General features: G+C 36.7%; 1 protein-coding gene and 1 long non-coding RNA gene across 4 annotated transcripts in view; one reads left to right on the top strand and one right to left on the bottom strand.

Moving 5' to 3' along the window:
- The first annotated feature begins 318 nt into the window (after positions 1 to 318).
- The window catches only part of LOC116281536 (uncharacterized), a 45127-nt gene continuing 25932 nt past the window's right edge, over positions 319 to 19513 (top strand). The window contains exons 1-3 of one of the 3 annotated variants that reach the window (XR_012074951.1): positions 319 to 432; positions 3313 to 3462; positions 14946 to 15025. This is a non-coding gene — a long non-coding RNA (uncharacterized lncRNA). Of the gene's footprint in view, positions 433 to 2988; positions 3463 to 14945; positions 15026 to 19513 lie in introns of those variants that run through there. The other 2 variants (XR_012074952.1, XR_004191002.2) reach the window with 2 other exon arrangements.
- Positions 2176 to 19183, bottom strand: RSPH4A (radial spoke head component 4A). The gene is made up of 6 exons (XM_006205684.4): positions 18425 to 19183; positions 14767 to 15001; positions 10687 to 11427; positions 9410 to 9569; positions 4060 to 4177; positions 2176 to 2532 (listed from the first exon to the last, which is right to left on the bottom strand). The coding sequence occupies exons 1-6, from the start codon at positions 19102 to 19104 to the stop codon at positions 2295 to 2297; spliced, it is 2172 nt and encodes a 723-aa protein (XP_006205746.1). The 5' UTR covers positions 19105 to 19183; the 3' UTR covers positions 2176 to 2294.

The raw sequence follows: 19513 nt of genomic DNA, 5'->3' as shown, positions 1-19513 counted from the left end.
TTTCCAAAATAGTTCTGTGAGATAAATACCACTATTAGGCCTGTGAGGAAGATGAAAACTATGAGAGATTAGTAATTTACCCAAGAAAGTGGTCATAATCCAGAGTGTGATCCTAGTGTGTCTCTTGCGATTAGAGCACTCTGCTTTCTTCTGTTATAAAATATATGTAATGAAATTCCCTCATTACTACTTAGAAATAATCTTAATATTTAGCAGGCAAAGCTCTAAAAAGAGGGATTAGCTTTTGTTAAATATTTTCACTCTTACTTAAACAGCTGTGTTGTGGAGTCTTGTGTTTAATGTGTTCTGTAGGAAAGAAATTTCCAGATTCACGTTGGATTTGCCAGTAAGGTTGCAAGCAAGAATTCTTCTCTGACCAATTTAAGCAGAAGAGAATTCATTGAAATTATCAGAAGCTCACAGAATCCACAGGTAACTAGGGAATTGTGCTAGAACCAAGGCAACACTACTGGCTAGAATATGGCCCACTTTATAGCAGGAGCCATCAGGTTAGAAGCCAAGGTAGAACATCTGTTCAAATCTCAGATTCCAGAGAGCACATATCTGATTAGCAGGTGACCATATGCCATGGGGCAGGCAGTTTCTCAAAAGGAAATCAGAGTAGATGAAGAAATGGATATTGAACAACAAAAAAGAAAAGCACCAAGTGTCTACTACCCCATGAAAAAAAGTGAACAATAACTTACTTGAATGAAGTTCTATAAATATTATTTTATAGCATCAAATACTGAAAGTTGCGCTCCAGAAATGAATAATATTGCCAGTTGAAAAATTCTGGAAACCATCCTTTTTAATATTCTGTCCTTCAGACTGTTAACCAGGTTTCTGTTCTGTATCCCCAGGCAATTATGCTGTTTCATGCCATCATTATCTCTTACCTAGACAATGTGATAACATCTTAACTGGTCTCCCTGTCTTGATCCTGTCAGCCCATCTTCCACATGGATGCCAGACCATTCTAAAATAACAGATGCGATTTTGTGACTTCCTAATTGAGTCCTCTTCGTTGCTCATGGATAAAATCTCATATAGTCTGGGCCCTGCTTACCTCTGCAGTTTCATCTCTCACTCCTTTCAGCCTATAGTCCTTTGCCAGAATATATATAGCTAGTGCTGCCTAGGGCCCTTCTCCCCTTTATTCTCCACCTCTTAGAAGTGCTTCCTCTTAGAAGTCCTTCCTGAACTGCTCAAATTTGGATTAAATGCAACTTCAAAGTGTTTGATAAGCAACGTTTCTCCAAGTGTAGATCACTGATGTGCAAACTGCCAGTCTGTGACAAGATAATTACAGAAATTACAGTGGCTGACATTTTTATTTTACAAAGATAATAGCAGTGGATTAGACAATTTGTTTTAAATTGGCTCTTCATCACAGAGTTGGAGAAACTCTGTCCTGTGGTATCATGTTTGTATCATAATACCTGCTATTTTAATTATCTATCTACATTTTTATATTCCCTTCCTTGAATATAAGCTCTAAGATTCCAGTAGCAATGTGTAGTTTTTAACAGTAGGCTCAGAGTACCCGGCACATATAGCACTTAAAAATACTTTTTTAGTGAGTGGAAATAACTAGTTTTAGAAAAGCAGTGATAGAAAATATCAGTCTAAAGTCTTTGCATATCCCATCTAGCCATTTCTCTGCAAATTATTTTCCCCCAAGTCAGGTAAACTAGTTTCTGTGAGATAAAAGAAGGACTACATTGAGAAGTTTCTTTAAGAAGTAAGGAGTAAAAGAAGTTGAGTGTTCCGATACTCTTTGAGCATGTGGTGGAATTACATACCCTCTCCCCAGGGGGTGGGGAGTGTGGCTGTAGATGTATATACATACACAAACATACGTGCAATGTTTATACACAGTATCACAGATTGCTTAAGAATACATGCTGTAATTTAGTTATTATCAATATTTTTGGTAGCAATATTCCTTGACACTCAAAAAATACTGAGGGCCCCAAGAAGCTTTTGTGGATTATCTGTATTTCCATGTTTGCCACAATAGAAATTAAACCTGAGACTTATGAAAAGAATACAGAAGCATATATTTTATTAGCTATAGCCATCTGAACAGTAATGTAAGAATCATTTAATCTCTGCAAAATCCATTGAACATCTTTCTAAAAGCACATATTAATATTTCTACAAATGAAATTCCAAATTTTATATTTTCAAGGAATGATATTTTGCACATGAATAGTTGCTAGTTTGTATCTAGTTTTATTTGTGATGTGTGTATATCAGTCTCACGTAAAGCTGGGCTGATTTTATTTTTATTAGTCGTAATCATCTTCCTCATCTTCGTCTTCCTCAGTTTCTTCATTTTCCTCAGTTGGATTTACAGTTGCTTCTTGTGCAGCCCTGAAAGCCTGCTCCTCTTCCACACTAGGGTCATCCATTTCTGTAATTTCTGGTCCACTGGGGTATTCTTGATAAGCTGGTGGTGGAACTGGAGGTGTATAGCTGTCTGGGCTATATTTATGACCCCAGCCTATGTAGAAGTTTTCAAACTTTCTGTAAGTTAAAAAAAAATACATAGATTATGCAATTTTTCAGTGAGAAAAGTTGATCCTTCTTTTCTGTAAGGATAAAGTACTTAGTGTATCATAGTCTCATAATGTTAAAACAGCACATTTAAAATGCACTAGAGATAAAATATCCCTAAATGATTGTTCTACCACAGGGAATGACTGTGATACAAACTGCTTAAGGTGTTTAAGAAAACCATGGGGCCAGATTCTGCCAAAATGTACTCCACACTTACACCATAGCGTTTCATCTTTTAATTATTTTTAGAAAAATAAAACAAAACAAATGAATTTAAAAGTTACTTACCTTCCTTAGATTAGCAAGAATTAAAGTTGCTAGCCTAGCAAACGCTTTGCTTGGTGAGGAGTCGGGCTTCTGGTTAAAGACCTATGTGTGGTTTTTCAGATCTAACCTTGGGCAGTTGCAGAAGCTTTACCTAGTTGGCCTCAGAGGGGACAACTGCCCTCGCCACACCAGACTGGCTGCACAGCTAGTGCACTGCAGGCTCTCAGGGGAGCTGTGGTCAAGGACTCTGACCCCTCCAGCCCATCATATTCTTCACACATTTGTGTTCCTGGCCGAGGTGCCTTCATTCCCAGGTCTCTTCACCTGAGCCCTTCAGCAGAGGTTGTCTTCAGGCTGCTCTGCCAAGGCCTCTTTATGGGGGTTGGGTGAGAGAAGGGGAAACCTTACAAACACTTTTCCCCACTCTGACTCAGTATCCAGTCTTCTTCCCTAGCCCTCGCTATCTTCCTCTGGTTCCAGGTCCATAAAACTGCAAGGGCTTTGTGTCAGGGATGCCCTTGTCAGTGAGATGACCGCCACAACTGAGCGGACCCATCTGACCATCGGTGTACCCTTCCATGGAGAAATGGAATGGGGGAATCAGTGCTTTAACTTGCTTGTACCATCACAGTAAGTGATTAAAGGCTTCTTAACACTTTCATTTTGAGCTTGTTGCTTTAATAGCTACTTTGACATTTGACCACTCAGCACTCTCCAGCTCAGCCGAGCTTCTGACACTAGGTTATTAAGTAAGAAATGGAAGCGTAAAACCGATGGAAGTATATGCTCTGGGTATAAAAGAACATTTAGTATCCTCTTGATCCTAATTCTCATGAATGTGGTATCCTTAATAATACGTGTTTTTAATTATCTTTTATCAAGATGTCCAACAAAATTGATGGGAGATTTAAACTGATTTAAATACTACTTAGAATTACCTCCATTAAATGAATTTCAATTACTCAAATAATCACAGAAGAAAAAACATATTTAGCTCCATTAGTTGGATAGTTCAAGTGAAAAGGCAGAAGTCTGAATTACTCTGATGTTCTAAATTTGATACTTTGTTGTATAAGACAGATACTGTTTGAATAAATCTTATGCCATACACACTTGACATGCCAATGAAGAGTTAAAACAATAGTAGTTTAACCTTCCAGTGGTAACTTATAATTTCTAGAAGTTAAGTAATCCAGATAATAGCCTTGTAAGTTGTCACATACTTACTTGCCATTGGAAAAGGCATATGCTCCAGGCCAAAGGTTGGATCTAAGGACTGCAATAGCATATTGAGGAATGAGATTTGAGGATAACCGTGTTGTCCAAGGTGGTGTATTCTGGATCTCTGTAAATCAAAGAGAAAGTCAATGTAGAGTAACTCCTACATAGACAAGGATATACTGTGTAACACAAAAGCTGTATTTATAAATCTTAAAACACACACACACTTGACATTAAAACGTCAGTAGCTTAATATGAGATCAGGAGGGTATGAAAAAAAAGTATGTATGTATTTGTGTGTATTTATATCTGTGTGTACATTTGGACAACAGAGAAAATAAGTTTGACTAAGGGAGAGGAGGCCTATGTAGTAGAGGGAAAAATATTTGATGACCAAATTACTATCAGAGCTAGGGTTACAAGCATGAATGATCCAAAACTGAATAGAAGAAAAAAAGAATATGAGAACAATAGTAGATTAGAACAAAAACAGTACCTCATGATATTTTATTCTTACTATGTCACTATGTCATGTTTTATGGGCTGTAGAATGCAAAATAAAAAATGATACAAAAGAACTCAGCATATCCAGTTAGAGCTACAGCCAACTTATGTTTCCTCCCTGAATTGCACTCCTTCAGCCTCTATCCTAGAAAGTTCTTGGTGGGGTGAGCTACATTAGTTTTCTCCCACCATATACTATAGTGTGTGTGTGTGTGTACAGGTTTCCCCCGTTTTGTAAGTTGAAATGACATAGAGCAAAGAAGCAATTACCTTAGGACACCTCTTGCTAATAGATGCACAGAATAAACTTGAGATAAGATGCTCACGGATACAGTTCAAAGCTATGGCAACTTGATGCTGAGATGCTAAGTATTTCCCAGGGAAGGAGCTTGGGAATGCCCCTCTGTCTACCTGGGGTGTATACTTCCTCTGTAACTGCTCCCTGCAAAACAAGTGCTGAACACTATTTTTGGTTTTGTCTCCCCCATTTTTTCTTTTTTTTTTTTCTTTTTTTGTAAAAGGGAAAATCCTTTTTGGTTTCTATCAGCAAAAATAAGCATTAATGTTGTTCTCATAAAAGTGAAGTGGTGTAAGGCAATCTTTTGAAAACCATATATAGTAAATGTAGAGTGTATGGTGTGCATATATATGTCAATTGTGTACATAGTACAGGCATACCTTGTTTTATTGTGCTTCACAGATCTGAGTTTTTTACAAATTGAAGTTGTGTGGTGACCCTATATCAAGCAAGTCTGCTGACATGGCTTTTCTAACAGCATTTGCTCACTTCATGTCTCTGTGTCACATTTTGATAATACTTACAGTGTGTCAAACTTTTTCATTATTATTATATTTGTTATGGTGACCTGTCATCAGTGATTTAATTGTTTTGGGGCACCATGAACTATGCTCATGTAAAACAGAGAACTTAATTCTATAAATGTTGTTTGAATTCTGACTGCTCCACCAGCTTGCTGTTTCCCCATCTCTGTCCCTCTCCTTGGGCCTCACTTTTCCCTGAGACGTAACAGTACTGAAATTAGGCTGATTAATAACCCTACCATGACCTATAAATATTCATGTGAAAGGATGAGTTTTACATCTCTTGCTTTAAATTAAAAGCTAGAAATGATTAAGCTGAGTGAGGAAGACATGTTGAAGACCAAGATAGATCAATAGTTAGGCCTTTTGTGCTAAACAGCCAAGTTGTGAATACAAAGGAAAAGTTCTTGAAAGAAATTAAAAGTGCTACTCAAATAAATACACAAATGATAATAAAGTGACATGGTCTTATTGCTGTTATAGAGAAAGTTTTAGTGGTCTGAATAGAAAATCATACCAGCCACAACACTCCTTTAAGCCAAAGTCTAATCCAGTGCAAGGCCCTAGTGCTCTTCAATTCTGTGAATGCTGAGAGAGGTCAGGAAATTGCAGGAAAAAAGTGTGAAGCTAGCAGAGGTTGGTTCATAAGGTTTAAAGAAAGAAACTATCTCCATAACATAAAAGTGTAAGGTGAAGCAGCAAGTGCTAATGTAGAAACCACAGCAAGAGATGCAGAAGATCTAGCTGAGGTCATTCATGAAGGTGACTACACTAAATAACAGATTTGCAGTGTAGATGAAATAGCCTCCTATTGGAAGATGATGTCATCTAGGAATTTCATAGTGAGAGAGGAGAACCAGTGACTGAGTTCAAGGCTTTAAAAGACAGACTGATTCTTGTTAGGGGCTAATGCACCTGGTGACTTTAAGTTGAAGCCAGTGTTCATTTACCATTCTGAAAATCCTAGGGCCAGAAGACTTACACTAAATCTATTCTGCCTGTGTTCTATAAATGGGACAACAAAGACTAGATGACAGCACATTTATTTACAGCATGGTTTACTGAATATTTTAAGTCCACTGCTGAGACCTACTGCTCAGAAAGATTCCTTTTAAAATATTACTGTTCGTTGACAATGACCTGGTCACCCAAGAACTGTGGTGGAAAGGTACAAGATTAATGTTTTCATGCCTGCTAATGCATCATGCATTCTGCAGCCCATGGATCGAGTAATTTCAACTTTCAAGTCTTACTATTTAAGAAATACTTCTAGTAAGGCTATAGCTGCCATAGGTAGTGATTCCTCTGATGGATCTGGGCAAAATCAATTGAAAAGCTTCTGATGGGACTACATCAAACTAAAAAGCTTTCGCACAGCAAAGGTAACTATCAACAAAACAAAAAGGCCACCTACTGAATGTGAGAAGATATTTGCAAATGATGTATCCTCTTAGGAGTTAATATCCCCAATATACAAAGAACTCATACGAAAAAACAAACAAAGAAAAAATGGACAGAGAACCTGAATAAACATTTTTCCAGGGAAGACATATAGATGGCCAACAATCACATGAAAAAATACTCAGTATCACTAATCATCAGGGAAATTCAAATCAAAACCACAATGAGATACCACATCACAATTGTCAGAATGACTGTTATCAAAAAGATAACAAATAACAAGTGTCAGTGAGGATGTGGAGAAATGGAACCCTCAAGCAATGTTGGTGAGAATGTAAATTGGTGCAGGCACTATGTAAAACAGTATGAAGGTTCCTCGAAAGCTAAAAATAGAACTACCATACAATCCAGCAATTTGGAAAGATACATGCATCTTTATGTTCACTGCAGCATTATTTATAACAGCCAATACATGGAAACAACCTAAGTGCCCATACACACACACGCGCGCACACGCGCGCACACGCGCACACACACTAGAATATTACCCAGCTATAAAAAACCGAAATCTTGCCATTTGCATTAAGATGGATTGACCTAAAGGGTATTATGCTTAAATAAGTCAGACATAGGAGGACAAATGCTGCATATTTTGATTTATAAGTGGAATCTAAAAAATGAAACAAATGGACAAACATAACAAAACAGAAACAGAGTCATGAATACAGGAAATAGGTGGTTGCCATAGGGGAGCTCTGTTGGAGAATGAGAGAAATAGGTGAGGGGGGTTAAGCAGTACAAACTTCCAGTACAAAATAAATGTGGGAACAGTCAATATTAATTAGGATCTTTGTATATTGATAGATGGTGACTAAACTTAACATTGTGGTGATCATTTTGAAATGTGTAGAAATACAGAAACACTATTGTGCACCAGGAACTAACAGTGTTGTAGGTCAATTATACTTCAAAAACAAACAAAAAGCTCATAAAAAAAAAAAAAAAGAGATCAGATTTGTGATTACCAGAGATGATGGGTTGGGGGAGGAGGAACTGAAATTGAAGGAAGGTGGTCAAAATGTACAAAAATAAGTACTAGGGATGTCATGTACAACATGATTAATATAATTAACACTGATGTATGTTATACATGAAAGTTGTGAATAGAGTAAATCCTAAGAGTTATCACCAGAAAAAAATTTTTCTTTTATTTTTTATCTATTTGAGTTGATGGGTAGTCACTAAACTTATTGTGATAATCATTTCATGATGTTTGTAAGTCAAATCATTATGCCTTATACCTTAATCTTATACAGTGCTGTATGACTATTATATCTCAATAAAACTGGAAAGAAAAAATAAATAAATGGGAGCATTTAACAAATAAAAATTTAAAAACAAAAAAAGAAAACCTTCTAGAAAGGATTCACCATTTTAGATGCCACTAAGAACACGATTCATGGGAAGTGGTCAAAATATCAACATTAACAGGAGTTTGGAAGAAGCTGATTTCAGCCCTCTTGGATGACTTTGAGGGGATCAAGATTTCACCTGGAGGAAGTAACTGCAGATGTGGTGGAAATAGCAATAGAACTGTAATTAGAAGTGGTTCCTGAATGTGTGACTGAATTGCTGCAATCTCATGATAAAACTTCAATGGATGAGTTGCTTCTTATGGATAAACAAAGAAAGTGGTTTCTTGACATGGAATCTATTCCTGGTGAAGATGCTATGAAAATTGTTGAAATGACAATAAAGGATTTAGAATATGACATAAACTCAGTTGATAAAGCAGCAGCAGAGTTTGAGAAGATTGATTCCAATTTTGAGAGATGTTCTACTGTGAGTGAAATGCTATTAAACAACTTTGCATGCTACCAAGAAATCATTTGTGTAAGGAAAGAATCAATAGATGTGGTAAACTTCATTGTTACCTTATTTTAAGACACCAGCCTTCACCAACCAGCATCCTGATCAGTCAGCAGCCATTAACATCAAGGCAAGAACTAATACTAACAAAAAAATTATGACTTGCTGAAGGCTCAGATGATGATTAGCATTTTTTAGCAATTACAGTTTTTCCCTTCCAGTTTAATCTCTTTTTCTATGAGTTTCTTTGTGTATTTGGTTTTTTGAACTATAATTGACCTACAACACTATGTTCCTATTACACAGCATAGTGATTTTTTTTCTATACATTTCAAAATGATCACCACAATAAGTTTACTCACTTTGTATATCATCATAAAAAGATCTTATGTTACTTGGACTATATTTCCCATGCTGTACATTTCATAGCTGTGACTCATTTATTTTGTAACTGGAATTTTTTACCTCTTAATCTCCCTCACCTACTTCTCTCATCTCCCCACAATACAGTATTTTTCCATTAAGGTATGTACATTGTTTTTTTAGACATAATGTTATTGCACACTTAATAAATTACAGCAGAGTTATAAACATAACTTCTGTATGCACTGGGAAACCAAAACATCGTGATTCACTTTATTGCAATGTTTGCCTTATTGTGGTGGTCTGGAATCTATCCTACAATATCTCTAAGGTATGCCTGTATATATGTATGTGTGTGATATACACTCCTACGCATATATAGTGTGTGCAAAATTACCTAAATCTTCAGAGATTGGTGTCAAGAGAGGAGGCCCCACTTCCTGTTCCGCATAGTCAGGCTCTTCCCCTTTTTCGTCTTCTTTTTCTTCATCTTCTTCTTCTTCCTCTTCTTCTTCCTCCTCACTTTTTTGTATAGGGTTGAACCAATTACAGCGACCCTGGGTATAATTATTGCAAGATTTAGTAGTCTAACAAGGACCTTAAAATAGCAGAATATTCCTTTGGATTGAAGAAATTATCTGCATGACATCCCACTGTGTGGGAATTTGATCATTCATTTATTCAACATACATTACCCAAATGCTATTTTGATCTAAGTTATTTCAAGCAAAAGACTGCACTGTTTATTTCAAGAATTTGCCAACTTCTTGAAGTTACAGAACATTTATGTACTAAAATTACCAGAACCTTAGCAAAAAATGTAATAATGCATTTTACTAATTTATATGAAAGAGATAGGGTACTATTATTGTTATTAATAGCAAAAATGTGCTAATAAGATTAGGTATGGAGTTTTGAGGTTATAATTTCTCATTTAATTAACTCTCATCTAGAGAGATATAAGATTATCTCTTATGTAGATCAAAGTATAATGAAGATTTTCTACCTATAGACGAGACAATATAGCAGATTGTTTGAGTATGGACTCTGGATCCATTCTGCCCATTCACATTTGACTCTGCTGCTTATTAGCTATATTCCCCTTGTGTGACATTTTCTAAACTCTCTGCCATTAATTTCCTTATCTATAAAATAAAGATGTTAGTCTTTAATACAATTGTGAGTTTTAAATGAGATACTACATACAAAGTACTATTAAGAACACCTGGCAGAATAGATTCTGTATAACTGCTATATAACACTGTTTACTTGTTTTTGCTTTTGTTAAAATCTTTCACTGTTCTTGGCAAAAAAAAAAAAAAGTTCCTTTATTATAAAAATAGAATAAAAGAACTGCTACCAAAATTAATTTACCCACCTATATTTAATATAAAAAAATTTCACAACACACCTAAATCTAAATCCTTATATAACTTGTCAAATATTCCATAGAAATATTTATTTTATTTCCATTTGGAAATAAAATATGTTTGAAGATCCCAGATCTATACTACTTAGCAGTTATACAGTACTTTGTATTTTCACTAGGTTTTTAAATGGTCTTCTTTGTCTAAAATCTGAAGGCCTTTGTCTTGTATATATCATGTGTATTATAGAAAGAATTTAATAAATATTTGCTGACTCATGGTAGATTGAGAATTGCAAAGCCCCTACCTGAGGAAGTATATGTTGTACATGATGAACCCAATTGGATAGGGATTCCACTAGATCAGTCACTTGGATGCCTTCAAAATCAGGGTTTTCTTCAAAACTGTCTCTCCCACCTTCTATTTCTTCCTCCTCTTCTCCTTCTTCTTCACCAAAATGATAGAATCCTAGAGGGCTGACGTGGGTCCCTGCCGAAATTCTGGCAATTTGTGCTCGTAAGTAATTACTCTCATTTCCTGGGAAGGGTGGGTAGCTTACAATGGGAGTATCCAATCGCCCAGTGAAAAATTTCTTGATTTTTCTTGCAATAACAATTTGTGCAGGTGTAACTGCTGGTAACTTCACCCATGTTCTTCCTGGTTCATTGCAAACAAAATAGACATATTTGTTGGCACCTGTTCTACTTTCCTCTTTTGGAATAGCCTGTGGGGCCTTGTAAAAGGACCGTGGTAATTCATCTTCATCAGCTTCATCAGCTTCACTACCTCCATTATCTCTCTCTTCAGGTACATCTTCTTCTTCCACTTCCTCTTCATCTTCTCCTTCACGAAATTCCACTTCAGCTACAATATAGTTCATTTCCAGACCTAAGATTTTGCCCCAGAAACGACATTTTTGAATTGGGTGGGTGTCAGTAAGCTGCTTGAGGGCAAGAAATATGCGATAAGTCTCATCTGTGCCCAAACCAACTCCAGCTTGTTCAAAATAAAAAGCTGACTCCATTACATTTGGAAGAGCGTGTTCTGTCTGGGAATACAAGTGCTATGGTTAATATTTTATCCATAAGGGAAATACTTGCAATCTACAGATTTAATGTGATCCCTATCAAAATACCCATCCCATTTTTCACAGAACTAGAACAATTAATTCTAAAAACTACATGGAACCACAAAAGACCCAGAGCTGCCAAAGCAATCCTGAGAAAAAAAGAACAAAACTGGAATTATAACCCTCCCAGACTTCAGACAGTACTACAAAGGTACAGTCATCAAAACAGTGTGGTATTGGCACAAAAACAGACATATCAATTGATGGAACAGAATAGACAGCCCAGAAATATACCCATGCACCTATGATCAATTAATCCACAGCAAAGAGGCAAGAATGTACAATGGAGAAAAGAGGATCTTGAGCCAGTGGTGTTGGGAAAGCTGGACAGCTACATGTAAATCAATGAAATTAGGACACTCCCTCATACCATATACAAAAATAAACTCTAAATGGTTTAAAGACTTAAATATTAAAGTCAGGACACCATGAACTAGAAGAGAGCATAGGCAAAACATAAAACATTCTTGGACATAAATTGTAGCAATATTTTCTTAGATCAGTCTCCCACAGCAAAAGAAATAAAAGCAAAAATAAACAAATGGGACCTAGTTAAACTTAAAAGCTTTTGCACAGCAAAGGAAACCATCAACAAAATGAGAAGAGACAAACTATGGAATGGGAGAAAATATCTGCAAGTGATGCAGCCAATAAGGAATTAATATCCAAAATATACAAACAGCTCACACAACTTAATAGCAAAAAACAAACAACCCAGTCAAAAAATGGACAGAAGACCTCAATAGACATTCCTCCAAAGAAGACAGACAGATGGCCAATAGGCACATGGAAAGATGCTCAACATTGCTAATTGTTAGAGAATGCAAATCAAAACCACCTCACACTGGTCGGAATGGCTATCATCAAAAAGCTTACAAATAATAAATGCTGGAGAGGCTGTGGAGAGAAGGGAGCCTGCCTACACTGTTGGTGGGAATGTAAATTGGTACAGCCACTATTGAAAACAGTATGGAGATTCCTTAAAAAACTAAAAATAGAACCACCATATAATCCAGCAGTTCCATGCCTGGGTATGTATCTGAAGAAAACTAAAACTCTAGTTTGAAAAGATACATGCACCCCAGTGTTCCTAGCAGCACTATTTACAATAGAGAAGACATGGAAACAACCCAAGGGTCCATCAAAAGATGACTGGTCTAAGAAGATGTAGTATATACGTACAGTGGAATATTACTCAGCCATAGAAAAGAATGAAATATTGCCATTTGGAACAACATGGATGGATGGACCTACAGATTATCATACTAAGTGAAGTAAGTCAGACAGAGAAAGACAAATATTATATAATATCACTTACATGTGTACTCTAAAACATAATGCAAATGAATCTATATGTAAAACAGAAACAGACTCACAGACATAGAAAACAAATTTATTGTTACCAATGGGGAAAGGGAGTGGGGAAATGATAAATTAGGAATATGGGATTAACAGATAAACTACTATACATAAAGTAGATAAGGAACAAAGATTTACACAGCAAGTAAGTGATTAAACTAGGATTCAAATTCAGATCTAACTCCATATCTCCTGTTTTTTCCACCATATCTCTATTATTGCAGTAATCAAATAACTTTGCAGTCTTTTTTACCTCTTTCACTAGAGTGTGACCAACTTAAAGTCAGTAAAGTCTTTTTCATGTGTATATCCCAGTATCTAGCATGCAGTAGGTAGTCACAATGTTTTCAAATCATTGGGTGAGGGTATAAATGAATGCTGAAAACTAAGAGCAGGAATTCTGGTGTGCTCAAAGACACGCATAGAAATATTAATCTAAAACGTATGAGTCTGCAGCAGAGTTGATCACAAAGCTCGTAATTCAGTGATTCCAAGAGCTATCTGTCTTCCTGTTCCCATGTCTTTCCACTCTCTGAGATAGAGCTTTTAATCTTCATTGGATGACTTAAACTATTCCTGGCTCTGAGATCAATCCTACTCTTTATTAGGAGGAATTGATGGAAACTGGTTAGGATGCTCAGGTTGCAGGATCAAAACAGTTTTTTGTAATGCTATGCCTAACAGATCGTCCAGTGCCGTGTTCTCATTACTGGAGTCTAACCTTTCTTTGATAAATTCCTGCATGACAGTGTCTACCTTCTGCTTGCCCCCACATGCTGTTTGTCCCTATACTTGTTAATACTGTATGTGGCTACATAAGCAAATGTTTGGAGTGAGATATTTTCAGAAAAAGGTCAATCAGTATCAAATCCTTGACACCTGTCACCTGTTCCTTCTGAGTACTCTATAGCTCACTGTGCCAGTTTGGGGCCCCCTACAAAAGCTACAGAGCTCTAGAGGGTGTACCTGCTTTCCCTGGCTGAACTCTGTTTCCTTTTCTAAAAACATCTTACTCCAAACATCAAATTTGCAAGTATATAGACAGATTTTAAATAGTCTAATGTTAACAGAACATGGAAGCTCAGTAGATATATAGTATAAATTGTTCAGTAGTATAAACTGTAAATATACAGGCATTTAGGAAACAGTAATGGGTACTAATTTGAAAATATTTGGAGCTAAATTTTCTGTAATACAGCTGATTTTGTTTGATTTTATTCTCTAATGGTAGCTTTTTTTTAAAATCTCTGCCCTGAGGTTCTCTGTAAATGTTTTCAACAATTTGTTTGTAGGGATTAAAAGAAATATTTTATTTCTTTCCTCTTCTATTATATCCCATTGACATTATATATGTATATATATATATTTTATGTGTGTGTGTGTGTGTGTATATATATATATATATATATATATATATATATATATATATGCTGTCAAGACATAATATGAAGAAGTAGCCTTGGAAGAGAATGCAAACGCCATTAAAAGTTCTTTTAATTTTTCCAGTAAATTAAGGTGGAAAATATGCAAGTTGATTTAAAGTCTTATTTTTAATTATGTGACATTCATTCATTCATTCAGCAAGTATTTAATGAGAAACAATTATACATTCAGATCTGTACCAGGCACTCTAGAGAATATAAAAGATGAAGAAAACGTTTTCTCTGATACCAAGGAGCTTAGACCCACAAACATATAAAACGACTAAGCCTGTGAAATACTAAAACATAATGTGAAAACATAAGAAACTCTAAACAAGGAAACAAGAGGTATGAAATGAGGTTGCAAAAGCTATTTAGAAAGCTATAAAAGGCAGTGGGTATGAATTTAAAACCACACCCCACCCACCTCAAGTAAAACCCTAAGATTGACCTAGTCACGTTTACATGGGTGACTTACTATTTCATCTTCCAGTTCTTGGTCAGTGCCTTCTAAATTTCCCTGAAGGAAAAGAGCTTTTTGTTTCTCTGCTGTTTCATAAGTTGGAAGCATCTCATTCTCATTTTGGAGTGTATCCAATTTTTTACTAAAATGTGCCATCTTCACATCTTGGCTAATATTTTCAATTATGTCCACAGGATTTTCAGGACGCATGTCTAAGACCTTGGTCAGCATTTCAGAAAGATGATCATACCTACCCAAAGAAAGAAAATTCCAGGTAATACCCCTATCAAAAGCATTTGAAAAGACAATTCATGCATACTCAGTTGGTTTTAAGGAAACTTCAACAGCTCGAAGCTTTTGGAGATTTTCCATGGAAAACCACTTAACAGTAACTTCTATCACTGCCAAGAACTTATCCTAAAATTTTCCTTAGAAATTGCCTTAAGTATGATATGAATATTTAACTTATTAAAGAAAACATATTCCGGCAAGATGTATGTTGTACATCAGTACATTTTCTCATTTTGTTTCAGATTGAAATCTCTTGGTAATATATTTAAAGTGACTGTATATTTAAAGTGACTAACCTTATTTTTCATTCTTTTATCTTAACTTCTTTTCCTTCCCCCTTCCCCTTTCCTCACGAAATCCAATTTGATTTCTAAATCCAGTTGACTCTCTTAAGATCTGTTCTATTCTTTCCCATTTCCTAAGCTAATTATGTACAAGCGTTTTTAGACCTATAAGAAATGGATTTCATATTGCAACCCCCACTCACACAACTGAAAGAAGTGTCATCAGATGTTGCTCACCTGTATTAAAATGTGATACATCTAATATTTTTTGTTTTATTCTATTAAAAACTCTGCCCTAGCTTTTTATTTCATAACTGAATTAATGAAACTGCCTCTGACCTCTCTGTTGATTAATTAATTAACCTCTAACCACTAACCCCTTATTAATTCATTACATTTTATACATAATTGCTAGGATGTGCTTTTTTAAATACCAGATTTACAATGTGAATTTACTATTTAAGAGCCCAAAATGCCTGTCAGGCCAAAAAGAAACTCCTCTGTCCAGTGTGGAAACTTGCATAAATTGCCTCTCTGGCAGATAAACATTGTTTCTCTTCAACTTCATTTCCAACAATTAGAACTTCTGCCCCAGTGAAGTAAATCTACTAAATACCACTTTCATCTAGTTGCTAAGTCTGACCTGAGAGACTTTGCTTACTGTGTCCCATATATATTATTTCTCTCAGGAAATAATTTAAATCCCACCTCACCACTCAGGTCATTCCTGAAACCATCCTTCCTCAGTATAGAGAGGGCGTTTCCGAGATCACTGATATACTGCTATGTTACTGTGTACGTTACATATTTCCCATTCAGCAACAGCAGTAGGTTCTTCCAGGGCTGAAATTAGGTTTTTGTTTGTTTGTTATTGTTTTAATGTATCTCCCCCCTTATTATAGTTAGCAAAATGGTTGTTCAATAAATGCCTACTTTCTGTTAACTGACCCTAGATATTTGTTTTTATTTTTCCTTTTATGTCTGTATTTCTCTATCTTAGGTATGTCAAAGAAAAATAGTAGATTATACAGGCAACTAGTGTAAAGGGCAGTTTACAAGTCTTATATGTGACAAATATATCATCCTTTCTCAAAATATTGCTATTCTTATAAATGAATAGGAATCTTATGACTGGCAGAAAAGAAGCAAGTGATTCTTTTCTATAGGCTTTTTATTCAACTATGTGAAAACCAGTATCAGATTCTGTATTTGAGTCAAATATTGTTTTAATTGTGACCAAAAACCAGCCTTCATGGCTGTCAAATAAGATTTGCATATAGGAGACAGAGTTAAAGTCGTCCTTTACTAAGCAGTTTTTAAGTACAGGCTCTAAAGCACTTAGAAAATAATGGTGAGTATTATAGAAAGTATTTTATATTCATGTATTACCTCAGACATTTAGCATTCAGAAATTAAATTAAATTTAGCTATTTAAGTAATGTCAGTTATAAAATAATTCAGTAAAGGAGGTTTTCCCAGTTTATGTTTTTATATTCAGTTTTAAATTGAATTTTAATTGAACGTTCAAGTTTTTATAATGAGCTCTTTTGGAATTTTGTCCAAGTTGGTAAATTCATGTTATTTAACCCAGGGAATTATGAAAAGAAGTTTATATCAGTAATTCAAGTAGAATCTACTACTGAGCAGCAAATCACATCCCTGAAACTTAAGTTAATTGTAGCTTAAAACAGTAATTTGTAAATAATATTTTTAGTTGTCAGTCTTGGGTTTTGTGAAGATTTCTCACATTAAACATTAATGAGTTTCTTATTCTTCAGACCTTGAAATTATATCTCGTATTTTTTTTAAAGGCAAATAATAGCTACAAACATTTGCCACACACTGGGAATTCATTTAATATTTGCTGATTAATCAGGAGGCATCTCAGCAGATTACAATGAGAGCAGAAGGTCTGCACTGGTTTTCTTGTGTCGCCATTCCTTAGTTCATTATTTATTCAGTAACAGCTGATAGCACTGTGCTAGGTGTTCAGTGTTTAGTGGTGGCCAAAACTCACATGGTCCCTGCGCTCTGGGGGCCTGCAGTCTAGAGGGAGACACGAATATCAAGTATAAGTCTGTAAGTCTATGTGAAAATATAAATGGCCTTAAGTGCTATGAAGGCAAAGAACAGGCTATTGTAATAGAGTTCTGCGGAAGCCGATTTCTAAGAGGTGAGGAGCCAGCCAGGCAACGACTTAGGAAGACCTAGGGAAGAAGCCTTCCAGGCGGAAGGAGCAGCACAGGAACTGAAGCGGTCATGTGGCTGAAGCACAGTGATGCAGGGAGACGTAAGAGTCAGTGAGTGCTGTGAGCCAGCGGAATCTTGAACAAATTAATTTTTCCACGACTTAGTCCCCTCGTTTAAAAAACAAATGGATTATATTAGATGTTTTCTCAAGTCCCTTCTAGCCCTAAAGTTCTGTTTCCCCTATGTTCATGTAATCCTGAGAGCAAAAATCTCTGGAAGTCTATACCCGACCATAGATCTAAATTTTAGCTATAATGTGATGGTCAGAACATACCTGGGCCGTTGGTCACCACATTTTAAGAGAGATCTGGTTAAAATGGCATGTGTTTTGGGTGGCGTGTATATGTATCAATTCTCCTGGCTTGCCTAGGACTGAGAGGTTTCTCAGGATGCAGAATGTTCAGTGCTCAATCAGGAAGTTCCAGGTTAATTCAGATAATTGATCACCTCAGCACTGGCCTGGGTGGGAACTCAATATCAAGGAAAACAAGCACTGGAATACTTAGGTTTTGTCAGACAATCATTTTTTACAAGCATCTTGGAGAGATGATTGAACTTCACTATCTTTATGGTGTCTTTCAAACCCCAGATTCCACAATTCCAAGATTTTATTTCTGTGTAACAAGGGTCTTTAAAGAAGCTAGAAAATCCCCACCACTGACCTGTTTTGAGTCTTGTGATACAAAGAGTTATTGAGTCACTCTCACTAATACAGACTTTTCAGATATATTTCACTTTACCCACAGAAACACACCCTCACACAGACACTCATACCCTCTTTTCTTTCCCAAGTTTCTCTCTCTTTCTCTCTTTCTCTCTCTCTCTCTCCCCTTTCCTCCAAGACTTACAGATTTAATCCCGACTTGCTGCTGGCCTTCAGTAAGTAAGCCTTAGCATTCTGAATGGCAATCTCAAGCATGTTAGGGGCCATTTCAGAAGCCCCAGACTCAGGCTGATCCAGATCATAGTTACTGTTTGAGTCTTTCTCCTGAGAAATGTCAAATCTCAGCTCTTTCTCTTTGGAGTTGTTATAGCTCACATCCCTTGGTCCATACAGGTGACATTTGGTTTGCTGAGACAGTTGAAATGTGTTTCCCTCTGATTGACATGTTTGATGAGAAGTGGATTCTCCTTTATCAGATGGTTGTTCCAAATGGTCAGAGGGAGGTGTCCCAGCTTCAGAAATCACACTGGTGGTCTTGTTTGACTGCCATGGTGCCATAAAGTCCTGTCTGGCCAGAGCCAGGGGAGAAGGAGAGGAAGAAGGCTCCTGAGGTGGGGAAGGTGGAGTTGATGCACCTGGTCCTGTGAGGTCATCCACAGGCGTGCTGGCTCCAGACTGGGGGATCCCAGGAGGGCTGCTCCTGGTCTGGGGTCCAGCTTCTGGCCCCTGCTCTACCTCTGGGGGCTCAGATAGCCCAGATTCAGGATCTTGTGAAGAAGCTGTTACCATTTCTTCCCACGGCTGCCCTGCTTCCTCAAGTTCTTGATTTTCTTTTTCTTGCTTCAGAGTGGTCGAGTCTTCCATGAAATGAGTCAGGAGAAAAAATTTTCTGAATGAATTTCTGAATGAAGAGGGCGTGCAGATATGGAAGGAGGCAACAGGACAGTGGTTTTGCTTAGGTCTGCTAGGTGAATTCTGGGTCCTGGTTGCTCTGCAAGTTGCAGCGTCCTATCTCCATAGCAACCCCAGGCAGGGTTCCTATAAGAGAAACAACACATACCTGTTGCCAGGATTCTAGGGAGGAGACCAAGAAAGATGAAAATCCTAGATCTATGATTTGGTGGAGCCTCTGCTCCTCTACATGGCTCAGCCAATCCGATCTGCAGTCGATCAGCAGCCTTTGGAAATCTGAGAACTGGTTGGGCGCTGAGGGGTTGCTGCAGCCTCCAGCGGGAGACTTTTCAGGGTCTAATAGTTTGATTCAAGTTGCGTG

This window comes from Vicugna pacos, chromosome 8 (genome assembly GCF_048564905.1).
Source record: "Vicugna pacos chromosome 8, VicPac4, whole genome shotgun sequence".
NCBI classification, from domain to species: domain Eukaryota; kingdom Metazoa; phylum Chordata; class Mammalia; order Artiodactyla; family Camelidae; genus Vicugna; species Vicugna pacos.
The sequence above is the reverse complement of the archived record's forward strand: the minus strand, read 5'-3'. Positions and strand labels throughout refer to the sequence as shown.

What these genes read in the sequence shown, in the direction of transcription:
- RSPH4A (XM_006205684.4), bottom strand. Translation starts at nt 19,104, where the DNA reads ATGGAAGACTCGACCACTCTGAAGCAAGAAAAAGAAAATCAAGAACTT. An exon ending in AAGAACTGGAAGATGAAATA is followed by an intron (nt 11,428 to 14,766) that starts GTAAGTCACCCA and finishes TTGTATTCCCAG; the next exon opens with ACAGAACACGCTCTTCCAAA. An exon ending in TACAACATATACTTCCTCAG is followed by an intron (nt 9,570 to 10,686) that starts GTAGGGGCTTTG and finishes AATTATACCCAG; the next exon opens with GGTCGCTGTAATTGGTTCAA.